The sequence below is a fragment of the Vanacampus margaritifer genome, chromosome 1 (genome assembly GCF_051991255.1).
Source record: "Vanacampus margaritifer isolate UIUO_Vmar chromosome 1, RoL_Vmar_1.0, whole genome shotgun sequence".
Classification (NCBI taxonomy): Eukaryota; Metazoa; Chordata; class Actinopteri; order Syngnathiformes; family Syngnathidae; genus Vanacampus; species Vanacampus margaritifer.
In genome coordinates this window covers 19,123,690-19,136,127 of record NC_135432.1, presented here as the reverse complement: position 1 = coordinate 19,136,127, position 12,438 = coordinate 19,123,690, and the positions used below count along the sequence as shown (strand labels likewise).

The 12,438-nt window shown below is 38.2% G+C and overlaps 2 protein-coding genes across 3 annotated transcripts in view; one reads left to right on the top strand and one right to left on the bottom strand.

The window, feature by feature from the left end:
- The window catches only part of LOC144060762 (protein-serine O-palmitoleoyltransferase porcupine-like), a 9,829-nt gene extending 3,771 nt beyond the window's left edge, over window positions 1-6,058 (bottom strand). Inside the window, exons 1-9 of one of the 2 annotated variants that reach the window (XM_077580598.1) lie at window positions 5,642-6,058; window positions 5,008-5,150; window positions 4,674-4,866; window positions 3,027-3,070; window positions 2,534-2,715; window positions 2,323-2,453; window positions 2,049-2,174; window positions 901-1,001; window positions 725-801 (exon numbers count right to left, since the gene is read on the bottom strand). In XM_077580598.1, coding sequence (XP_077436724.1) covers window positions 725-801; window positions 901-1,001; window positions 2,049-2,174; window positions 2,323-2,453; window positions 2,534-2,715; window positions 3,027-3,070; window positions 4,674-4,866; window positions 5,008-5,143 — 990 coding nt within the window. In that variant the 5' untranslated portion in view covers window positions 5,144-5,150; window positions 5,642-6,058. Of the gene's footprint in view, window positions 1-724; window positions 802-900; window positions 1,002-2,048; window positions 2,175-2,322; window positions 2,454-2,533; window positions 2,716-3,026; window positions 3,071-4,673; window positions 4,867-5,007; window positions 5,151-5,641 lie in introns of those variants that run through there. The other variant, XM_077580605.1, reaches the window with a different exon arrangement.
- suv39h1a (SUV39H1 histone lysine methyltransferase a) lies at window positions 6,054-12,438 on the top strand. The gene is made up of 6 exons (XM_077580613.1): window positions 6,054-6,218; window positions 9,257-9,402; window positions 9,895-10,554; window positions 10,984-11,130; window positions 11,240-11,369; window positions 11,705-12,438. The coding sequence occupies exons 1-6, from the start codon at window positions 6,200-6,202 to the stop codon at window positions 11,836-11,838; spliced, it is 1,236 nt and encodes a 411-aa protein (XP_077436739.1). The 5' UTR covers window positions 6,054-6,199; the 3' UTR covers window positions 11,839-12,438.

Genomic DNA, 12,438 nt, shown 5'->3' with positions numbered 1-12,438 from the left:
AAATCGCACTGGAGTATTAAGTCGCAGCAAGTATATATATATATATAGTACAGTGGTACCTCGGAGTTTGAACATAATTCGTTCCTGCGAAGTGTTCAAAGTCTGAATTGTTCACCCTCCGAAACATTTTTTCCCCATAGGAAATAATGTAAATGCAATTAATCCGTTCCCAAGCTATCAAAATATCTGCCAAACTGCTGCTTGTTAAGTGAGATGAGTTGTGTTCACTGCCAAATAATTAAATAAAAGGTCACAATACATTTAATGTGGAAAAAGTAACAAAAATTAGGTAGGAAAAAAACATAAATCGCACTGGAGTATTAAGTCACATCCACTATATATAGTACAATGGTACCTAGGAGTTTGAACATAATTAGTTCCTGCGAAGTGTTCAAAGTCCGAATTGTTCAACCTCCGAAAAAAAAATTCCCATAGGAAATAATGTAAATGCAATTAATCCGTTCTCAAGCTATCAAAATATCTACCAAACCGCTGCTTGTTAAGTGAGATGAGTTGTGTTCACTGCCACCATACAGTGCTCATATCTCAAATTATTGCTCTCAAGTCAAAGCAAAACATAAAAAAAGGCTGAACAACGGATCGTATTTTTGAAAAACGGTTTTAATTTGTGTGAGTCGTATCTCAAGGCACCACTGTATCTGGATTCTGGAAGCATTGATTTGTCAAAAATGATATGAAATCGTCCAATCATTACTGTACTCACGTGCAGTAAAGCGCTGGCCGTGTATGTAACCAAAATGGCGGAAAAAGTACCAAGCTTCATTGCATTTTTGAAGACATCTGAAAAAAAAAACACAATGATGCTACTTGTGGACTAAACCAGCACATACCAATTGTCCTATAAGGTATTGCATGCTTTATGTGAAGCAACAGACTTACAAATTTTAAGCCACTGTGACATGGGAATATTCCAGGACGTCACGACCATAATCATTGAGCGAGGCATTTCCACATTAAGGGGTTTGACCACTTCCATTTCCCTGCATAAGTAACACATAAGAACAAAAATGGATATTAACTTTTAATTTTGTAAGAAATTTGAAGATGTTTTCTTTTGAACAATATTATTTTCTATATCTAAACCACACCTTGTCATGTACTGAGTTAATCCGCTTCACCAAACGAAGGGGATGCAAAATGTCAACAGACCCCTGTAAAATTCCAGTTTTTTTGTAATTTAAATAAATTAAATATAAAATACATGGTCACTACATTTCATGTGGAAAAAGTAACAAAAATGCATAATTGGGTAGGGAAAAAACATAAATCGCACTGGAGTATAAGTCGCATGAAGTATATATAGTACAGTGATACCTCGGAGTTTGAACATAATTCGTTCCTGCGAAGCGTTCACAAAGTCCGAATTGTTCAACCTCCGAAACATTTTTTTCCCATAGGAAATAATGTAAATGCAATTAATCTGTTCCCAAGCTCCAAAAACTGAAAATTCCTATTTTACATACTATACATACATATATATATATATATATACACACACACATACATTACTGTACATTTACAGTACAGTATTTAAACAATAAAATATACCTTACTTTACCTGTTCTGGTGTGATGGCATCAGTGGATGATAAATGCTATGTTAATGCTTGCTTTAGTTCAGTGCTGGGTTGGTGTATTTTACATTGGGCATATTGTTAGACTACTAAGCGGTCCTTGCGTGCGTTAACATCAGGCAGTTGTTGAACAGCTATGGGTGGGGTCCTCGTGACAGTATATTATAGTATAGGTCTAGCGTACCCTCTTGTGGCTCTCTATGAAATTATTTAACTGATGTATATATTTTTTTCATCTATAAGTCACTCCGGAGTATGAGTCGCAGGAACATCCAACCTATATGACTTTGAGTCTTATCAGAATTTACACATAATTTCTGAGAGAACGGTAATTTCTAATATTGTTTGAACTGCTAAAATAATTCCTTATTGTGTGCATTTTCCACACATGACCGCAAGCTGTAAACATCTTATTTCAGTAGCATCAATCAATCTTTGCTTTGGCTGTACTCACCACCTAATGTTGTCTTTTTCCTCAATGTAGCCAACGCCAGCCGTCATGCTGGTGCTTTCACTGAGGTGGCCCACAAAGTAGTTACTGAAGTGGAATGACAATGCATTCTCATAGGCACTCAGCCACCTACGTAACACAAAATGTATTTTAAAAAAGTATTCTTGGAAGCTCTTGAAGACCTGAGAATGCTTGTGAGAGGATTATTTCTTCTTTTCCAAGTAACAAACAGCAGATATTGTACTATATATAGAAAATATATCAACAAATGTCTCACTTGTGTATAAAGGTGTTTCGATTGATGGGGATGAACAAAAGGAAGAGGTATGGTGCGATGCAGGAGGACACCAGCAGACAAATCTGACTTTTTAAAAGGCTGAGGGTGGAACGACGCAGCCATAACCAGCTCTGAAGAAAGGAAGGTTTTAACACCTTGAAAGCATAACAAATAATCATCATAGGCATAAGAACCACCAAAAATTTCTCACCAGTTGTCGTCCAACAACAGCAGCCTTATATGCTGAAAAGCTGATCCAAGGCCCAAAGACCACGTTGCCCACAAAGAGGACATAGCCCAGGAACTCAGTTGGTGTGGGCAAAGCGCTGACTGCTCCTCTGTCCAGGTCAAAGGCCAGAGAAATGGCTTTCATGGCCACCACCATCTGACTGCCTCTCAAAGACACAAAAGTACATTTTTATCAGGAAGGAAGGAAGACATTGAACATTTAAAGGTTCAAGTATTTTTTTTAAGAAAATGGAATTGAATCCTGATTCGCTGTCTAAGTCCTGTCCAACCATCCATGAATCTTTTCACAAAGATGAATTTTAAAAAATTGATCTGCACCTTACCAGATCCATACCAAAATATATTGGTTCTCCATTAGGCCATACCAACACTCATTAAAGCAGTTTTTGCATAATTAGATAACACAACCAAAAACATCTTTTGGCTTTGGGTCTGGAGAATAAAAAACGATTTACCTCTAATCTTATGCCAGGTTACTGTGTCGATTAAATGCAACTCTCTGAAAAACAAAAGAAAAACACCATCACAAACACTTTAAACCTACTGCATAGCAAAACCAAACATCTTCAGAACCGATTAATGGGAATAAACAGTAATTTAAAAATGACCTGTGATTAGGAACAAACTCTTCAATGAAGTTGGGATGTTGTGTAAAACATGAACTAAAATACAATGGTTTGCAATTCATTTTCAACCTACACTATTGAATACACAACAAAGACAATATTTAATGTTCAAACTGCTTGTTTTTTTGTTTTGGTTTTTTTGTGTGCAAATACTGTCCAAAAAAAGCTGTGAAGGAGGAACAAAAGACTGGGAAAGTTAAGAAATGCTCCAAACACCTGTTTGGAACATTTCAAAAGTGAACAGTTTAATTGAAAACAAGTGAGTCAGGATTGGCAGGACAGACTTTTTAAAGATTAGGGCTCGGACAGAAAATTGTAATCGGTGCACCCCTCGTCTCTAATATCCCCCCAAAAAATTCAGAGAATCTGAAGAAATCGTTGCACATAAGTGGCAAGGTCAAAAAGCAACATTGAATACCTGTGACCTTCAACCCCTCAGGCAGCAATTAAAGACTTAATATTTAGCATTGTGGTGTGAAAGGATATTGTCGCGTGGGCTCAGGAACACATCCATCCATTTATCAACAACACTCTGACTGAAATTGACTGACACAGTGGAAAAGTGTCCTGTGGTCTGACGAGTCCACATTTAAAATTGTTTTTGGAAATCATGGACGTCTGTGAAAGCACCATTATTGCTGAAAGGTACATACAGGTTTTGGTCTTTTTCAGGGACGTTCCTGCTTATTTCAGCAAACACAATGCCAAGTGACAAGTCATATTCCTCATGTGTTAAACAGTGTGGCTGCATAGTCAAAAAGTGAGTACAAGACCGGCCCACCAACAGTCCAGACTTGTCTCTCATTGAAAACGTGTGGCACATTATAAAGTGCAAAATACAAAAATGGAGACAACGGACTGTTGGGCAACTGAAGTTGTACATCAAGTAAAAATTGGAAAGAATTCCACATAACAAGCTTCCACAATTAGTGTCTTAGTTCCCCCTTATTGAGTGTTGTTAAAAGAAAATGTGATGTAACACTGGTAAATAGTCCCCATATACAAGCTTTTTGGAAGGTGCTACAGGCATCCAATGCAAAATGAGAGAATATTTGCAAAATAATTTTTTTTAAATGAACATCAAAAATCTTGTCTTCAATTGGATATAGGTTGAAATGGATTTGCAAATGATTATATTCTGTTTATTATGTTTGCTTTACACAACATCCCAACTTCATTGCAATCAGGATTTGCACTTTGGTTTTGTACTTGAATTTGAAATCACAACGTTAAATGAAGTGTGTTCCATTCTCATCAGCTCAAAACCATGTTGCAATAGTAAATCAATCATTCCTGGGCACCATCAGAGGTCTTAATTCAACAGTGATTATCATTGTGATTTGTAGTTTGCGCAATAGAACTGTGATGCATCACACTAACTCTTTGATGTACCTAAATAACATTAGAAACGGTATCCTAACCCATTTGGTACGTAGCCTATTAAATACCATTCAGATGTCCAATGTGTTTTCTTACCCAATGAGGAGGTAAATGAGAATGGCAGTGGAGAGGAAGGGGCCTTTGTTGCTGGAGTGTCGGCAAAGAATAATAATGAGGTAGCAAAGCAGACAGAGCAGCATCACCCACAGCATGTGCAGGTTGAAGAAGAGGTAAAGGCTGTAAATCCCCGCAAACATCGACACAACATGATTCACAGACGACACGCCTCCTGAGAAACAAAGAATTTGGGATTACAATTCATGTGGACACTTTTCTATTTATAAGGCAAACAAACCACCAAGTAAACTTCATTATAATCATGCAAAAGGAGTCCATGTGTAATCTTTTGTAAGAAGTCTGTGATGCTCACCCAACCTGAACAGCAGCCTGCTGAGAAGACAAACGAGCAGAAGCCTCCAGATTTGCTCAAAACCCTGCTGGAGTGTGCTGACTCCACAACTTTCGGCCAGCTCCATCATCAACAAGAGCCTGCTGGACATGTCCATGCTGCAACTGTACAAACATACACATACATGAAATACAGCTACTATTGTCACGTGATTGATAGATTACAGTTTACAGATCACTAAAAACTATTTAATTTCCCAATCCATCCTTTTCATGCAAACTGCACTTAGGCCTAAATCCTTTTTTGTAAACCAACATTTTAATTTCCATTATCTTTGTATTTCTTGTGTCTATATACACATGTTGTATTACATTTGCTGGGATTTCTCAATTCATTCATACAATAATAATAAAAGTTGGCCATTGGCACCCTGTGTTACCATCTTGTTACACTCTCACTGCGAAAAACAGCAGTTTCCTCACTGCAACAAGTTGATTAAACAATAACTCTTGTAGACTCGTCATATCATATGTCATCATTACGGCAACGACACTCCTTGGACCCACAATAACTATTACTGAGTTTTCTACTTAAGAGTGGCGCAACAAAAATGAGTTGATAACATTATGAACTTGTTAACACGTGTGCGGTTTACCTTACGTCAACTTTATTCGCAAAGATGACTCGAGATCAGCAGACTAAAAACTATCATATCAGTAGAAGTCTGAACAACTCGTTTCAGTGCTTACAAGTTTACTGGCTTATGAAAACAAATCGCAAGATGACTGCAAGGTTTGGAGCTAGCGCCAAGACGCACTACCATCGAGACTCAAAGAAGCTGCCTTTTAACTACACAGCGCTCACTACTGGATCGGAGCGTTAAACCTTCAAGCTTGTCCCAGATACGAGTTATGTTGCTATTTAAGAAAATGTCTGCTATAGGTTGTCTTTGTTAGTTTGTTTCCCTTCATCTTAGTTGTTTTGGTTATGGAGTTAAATACAATAAAAGGGCATTTTACTTAGGTTAAATTACCCTCCAAAAAACATAGACGAAAAAAAACGAAGAAGAAGAACGAGCGGAAGAGGCAGGAGAAGAAAACATGTAGACCAATGAGATGGCTTATACAAAACTCTTAACCAATTAGCAGTCAGACAGTTGCCTTTGCTGTGGAGTCCAGTCGGGCTATGTCTTTTTGGCGGCTGCGTGGAAAACATGGCGGAAATTTCGAAAGGTAAATCGGCAAAACAAGCATTTGAATTTCAGACAATGTTAACTTGTATCTTTGCTTTTAATAATGAGCTTATATTCCCTTCTTTATCGTGTTGTGTGCACACCAAAATCAAGTTTCCCAACATTTACGTGCGACGCGGCGTAATATATCACTTTGGCCTCAGAGGCAAATATAACTGCACAAGATTATTGTAGTCAATAGCAGTATCCCTCAGAAACGAACTTGTCAAATTATTCAGTGTGATTTAATTCTTACGCTAAGTAATTTTGACTAATGTCATTCTGTTCTTGGTTTGTGGTACGTGTTGAGGTTGCCAAAGTTTTGCAGGCAAACTAAACTCGCGCCATGCCATGTCGCCTTAGAGCGCCCCCGCAGTTAAGTTAGCATTTGTACACCAAATTTGTCACAGTACCTTGACTTAGCAAGTTAATAAGCACCAATAGATCTTACACTATAGTTACATATTTTATCTGTGCACATGTTGTGATGGTAATGATTTTAATGCATAAGCGTTACAGGGAAAGGATGAAAGACATTAACATAAACGTCAACATTTCCCCAAGATGTACGTAGACTTCGTAATGTAAAAAGGCAATCACCCCCAACGTACCAAAGTAGAGTATGATGCATACACTGGTACAAAAAAAAAGATATTCTAATGTTGGTGTCACAGATAATAAAGCGGATAGTTATTTCGTTAATTAATTCTTGAAGGGGAAGCTTTTTTGTTTGTTTATTGTTTTATCCGTGCCGTTTATACTTTATTTAATGTCCACATCTACATTGTAGACCGTCTTTCCTTTATATTGCTAGTCTCCAAAAGTATAAATGACTTTTTCTGGGTTTGTATTTAAAAATACAAGTTTAAAAATTTTAAAATAAAATAAAGATTCACAAAAGTCAGTTGAAGTAGGCTCCAGCCTCACCCAAGACAAATGTGATGGGGAAAAAGTGATAAAGCAAATTGTTGGGTTTAGAAATTAGTGTATTAAAGAGATTTTAGCTAACACATTTAGATTTGCAATATGTTGATGTTTAATATCAAACCACCAAAAAATGAGACACATTCGTTAAAGGTGCATTGCAGAAGTTGTTAGATATTATTAACATTTAAATTCTTTATTTTCATATATTAACCATTGTTATACATTATTAACATCTTAATTCTTTATATTAACCATGTTGAAAGGTTTTATAGACGTGTAAAGCAAGTAGTGTTGAACTCAGTATAATTTGACCTTAAGCTGGGACATATTATTTGGTCTAGAAGTTCCTTCTCTGTGGGAAAACACATTTGGTCCTTGAGAACAGAATCTGTTTCGAACACGCACCCCTGACTCTGTTTTCGCCATCGCTCATGGAAAAGTACCCAGAGAGTATGTTTTGTCTACAAATGAAAGAGAGGCGGTCGGTTTTAACTATAAGAAGCCATTTTACACGCGGAAGAGACACATTCGGCACTCTGAAATTCCACCTGTTATGTGATGTTTGGAGACTGTCACGATGTCCAGAGATCTCTGTTAGATTAAAAATCATTTTTGCAAAGGTGTTTTTTCTTACATTAAATCTGTCTTCAAGTTTTGGAACACGCAAAGAGGACAAATAATTGTATTCCTCTTTCAAAGTTAATGTTAAAGATTTTTGTACATCATGCATGCTCCACCAATGCCCCATTGAACCCTAACTTTGTAATGGCGACTGCGACTTTCAGCTTGTATCTTCCCTTCAGTGTAGAGTGTCTCAGTTTCTTAAGGGTAAAGGGTGACGTCATGCTCATCACCGAGGACATTTAGTGTTAGCATACAACCCAATTGGGATGGAAACTAAAAATAAAAAACAAGAAGAGGCAGGCTTCCAGCACAGCCAAAACTCCAGCTCAGACTCCACAAAAACTGGGAAAACGAAGAGTTTATTCAAGTGCACGTACTCTCACGCACTTCATGCACGAGTTGGGCAAGAGCCACCTCTTACCCAAGTCATGTATGCACCTCAGTCAAAGTGACAAAACTCCGCAATGCATCTTTAATTTAGTAATACTATATAGTAGGGGGTGTGCCAAAAAATCGATTCTCATAAGAATCGCGATTTTCATTTGGTACAATTCAGAATCAATTTTAAATGTCCCAAAATCGATTTTATGTCTTTCCTTTGTCTGTGTGTGCCTTTATTTGGAGCGCTGTTCATGTTGTACCGCTTTGGCCACTGAGAGGCAGTGTGGTTCCACGCGGTCTAATACACTGTTAAGTTGTAGCCACATTAGAGAGTAGAAGGAAAAAGTCACGATCAAGTTATTCGATAAAAGTTTGTTTTGTTTTTCAGCGTGGAGCCGTTCTTTTGAGTGATAAAAGTAGCGCGCTAATTAGCATTAGCGAGTCAGACTGGAGTAGATAATTACAATTCCTTGCGCTTCTATAGATTGAAGCAAAAATCATTGTCAATCAAATCATTTTGAATTCAAAATCGCTCTTGATCGAAAATCGATTCGAATCGCAGACCCAAAAATCGGAATCAAATCGAATCGTGAGACATTCAAAGATTCCCACCCCTACTATAAAATATATTTGTCATGACTGGTGGCCTTGTGATAACATTCCTGGAATTTCACACACTGCACAATGGCTTGCCACTGGCGACAGGGACAAACGTTAAAATCTTTTTATTGTCAGAAATCTACATTTACAATTGTGTTTATTACTGTACCAAAAATATCAACATTAATTTTCTCTCTTTCCATTCCAATAAAACTCTGATATTAGGTTGCTTGTGCAAAACGCGTCACGACTCACTACTTACTGTTTGGTTTATTTTGTATGTAACTTACAAACTGTATTACTGATTTGAATTGACTCCTCAACGAATCTTGACATTCGTAATGAATAAACAATGTAATGTATGATTTGGATGGGTGAATTTGGACAAACGGTGGTTATGACAGACAAAAATAAAAGGTGTACCCCACAATGTGAGATTTTTCCATTACGTAAAACACACTGTGTGACCAGAGTATCAAGCTGTCTGTTTGTTTGTTTTCTTCTCAGATTGCAGTGTGCCCAGCAAGATGTCGTGGGATGGGCTTGAAGCCCTGTGTCGCTTCGAGGGGCTTCACTGTAAAGAGTTGGGGATAACCAAAGCCAATGTTAATGAGTATGAGGTGGAGTTCCTCTGTGACTACAAAAAGACTAAGGTAAGGTACCTTTCTAATCATCATCATTTATACTAAACTTTCTTATGGAAGGTTACATATCACATTGAAGAACAAAGTTAAAAGACAGCCCTTTGTGGGCAAGTACCAAACTGTTGAAAAATTCTAGAGCGGGTTAATAAATTTTGTTGGTCAGTTAGTTGCTGTCAATTACATACTCCATTCCTCTTGGTAACAGTATTGAGCTGTGCAAATGGTTTTACAACTCTCCAACAACTGAAGCGGAAATAAGCCATATTTTCTCAATTAAGATTTGGCTCCTGATCGACACCATGAGATCCCAACAATGCATGTCCATAAAATGTTACTATAAATTGTCTTATGTTGGTGTTGTGTTGCATGCTTTACAAGTGTAGGCGCACAAAAATGTTACTACTTTTTCTGTTTGATGGAGGTCACAGGTGCGAAGATTGTAGATTGTGTTTAAAGTTTAGGGCTTCTTGTTTCTAAAATGACTTTGAATGTCTTTTTTAGGAAGAAGAATTTTACCTGGTGAAATGGAGGGGCTTTCCAGAGTCGGTCAACAGCTGGGAGCCCAAGAAGCACCTCAAATGCCCCAAACTGATGAAGCAGTTCCACCTGGACCTGGATCAGGAGCTGAGGCGCCAGAAAAGACGTTCTATCCCTAAAAAATTGGATAAGGACATTTCAACATTCCTAGTTCAGAAAGCTAAGCTCCGTCACAGACTGAAGAGCTGGGAGAATCGGTTGAACCTAACCTGCAACCACCCCGGTCGCATCTTTGTCATGAACGATGTCGACTTTGAGGGCCCACCAAAGAATTTCACTTACATCAACAACTACAAAGCAGGGCCTGGCATCGTTTTTGATGTAATGGCAGTGGGCTGTGAGTGCAAGAACTGCTTTGATGAGCCGGTGAACGGATGCTGTCCTGGCGCATCATTGCATCGGGTTGCTTACAATGAATTTGGCCAGGTCCGGATCAGCCCAGGACAGCCCATATACGAGTGTAATTCTCAGTGTCTCTGTAGCACAGACTGTCCCAACAGAGTGGTGCAAAATGGCATCCAGTTTGACCTGGTTATCTTTAAGACGGACAACGGTCGAGGATGGGGAGTCCGCACACTGCAGCATATAAAGAAGAACACATTTGTCATGGAGTATGTGGGAGAGGTAAGTGTAAGTCGGGCCGCGTATGTCATTAAAGAAGTCATATTGTGACACAGGATTTAATGTGGCGGATCCAAGCACGTGAATGAAAATGGAAATTTGATATGGTTGTAACCCAACTATTAATATACAAACAATTGAAAAGTCAATTTTCCATAATCCGTTCCCTTTAAAAGTACTAGATGACTTTCTAGAGGGCTGACATTTTACATAGCAGAGCCATTATTGTCTGATTGGTTGGGAAGGAGCCAATCAAGGGCAAACAAAAACAAAAAAGTCAGTGAGTTTTCTTCCTCATTCTGACGATTTCCTCCCAACGAGATGCAGCTACAGAAATGTACTGCGCTACTTTAATTAAGAACCACAAGTCACTAACAAAAATACAAATGTTAAGTAATGTTCCTTTTACTTTTGATGTGTCGTTTCTGTCAGATCATCACAACAGATGAAGCAGAGAAACGAGGTCACATATACGACCGCGAAGGCTCTACGTACCTATTTGACCTGGACTACGTGGAAGACGTATACACAGTGGATGCTGCTCACCAGGGAAACATCTCCCACTTTGTCAATCACAGTGTGGGTATTTGAAATGGTGGCTTGATCTGCTTGCTGTCGAATTTGAACAATGCACAGTATTTTGATAGCGGCGTACATATCACATTGGCATCTTTTGTTGTTTTTGTAGTGCAACCCAAACCTTCAAGTATTCAACGTTTTTGTTGACAACATTGATGAGAGGCTCCCAAGAATTGCTTTGTTTTCAACACGGCCTATTCGGGCTGGAGAGGAACTCACCTTTGACTACAAAATGCAAAGTGAGTGCACTTGTTCTCAGCATTTGAGCTGCAGGCAGAGTTGTGATTCAAGGTGAATTGCATTACTGCTCAACTAGTTCTTGAACCGTCCACCAGTCAGTGAAGCTTTTGCCTTTTATCACCCCATTGTGAAATATATCTGTGTACAGTGCAAAATGAAGTCCGTCTGTGTCATTGTCCTGACCTGTGGCTGTCAGCTGATTTATGTATACATCAGTTAAAGATTCTAAACTGGTGGTAAAACAGAATTGTTTCACATGGGTGTCAATATTTTTAGTATGGAGGGATGGGATTAATTATTGATTTACTTTGCAACTTACTCTGCTTGCTTCCAGTTGATCCAGTTGACACCGAAAGCTCCAAGATGGATTCCAGTTTCACCTTAGCAGGTGTCTCCAGTTCTCCAAAGAAGAGGACTCGAGTGGAGTGCCGATGTGGATCAGACTCGTGCAGAAAATATCTCTTCTAATAAGGAACTGATCGGGCTGGAAAAAGATACCGCTGTCTGTACAAAATTCTGAACATTGTACTTATTTGTATTTTTCTTGAAAGCTCTTTAAACATGGCTGACATTCGAACACAAATTGGCCATATATATGTTCTTTGGTTTCCAATTAGTCCCAAATTGTTTTTAAAAACCCCTGTCTTTCTATGTTTAAATAATTGCATGGTTTTTAAGTGGTTTTAGGATAGTCAAGCATTAATCTGTGCCAAATTCTGTCCAAAGTTTAGTGTTCACATGTGTTAAGCGTCACTGCACTAGTTTTACATACAACTATGTCAGATTTGATGCAATGGTTTTCTAACTTGTTGAATTCCTACTAAATGAAATGCACCCACTCGGCTTTCTTTTCTCTCACTCCCAGCCATGGATGGCTCTTTCAGTATGTCAGACCCTTGGAAAATACTTGATTCAACTTCATTTTGTCAGTACAGGGTGGATTCATCCTGTGATTATGGCGCAGCCAAATACAGTAACCTTTCTATCTGTTTTTTTTTTTAGTTCAATGCTTGCATTGTCTACATTGTATATTTACAAAGTGTACATAAATGATTTGATTATAAATAA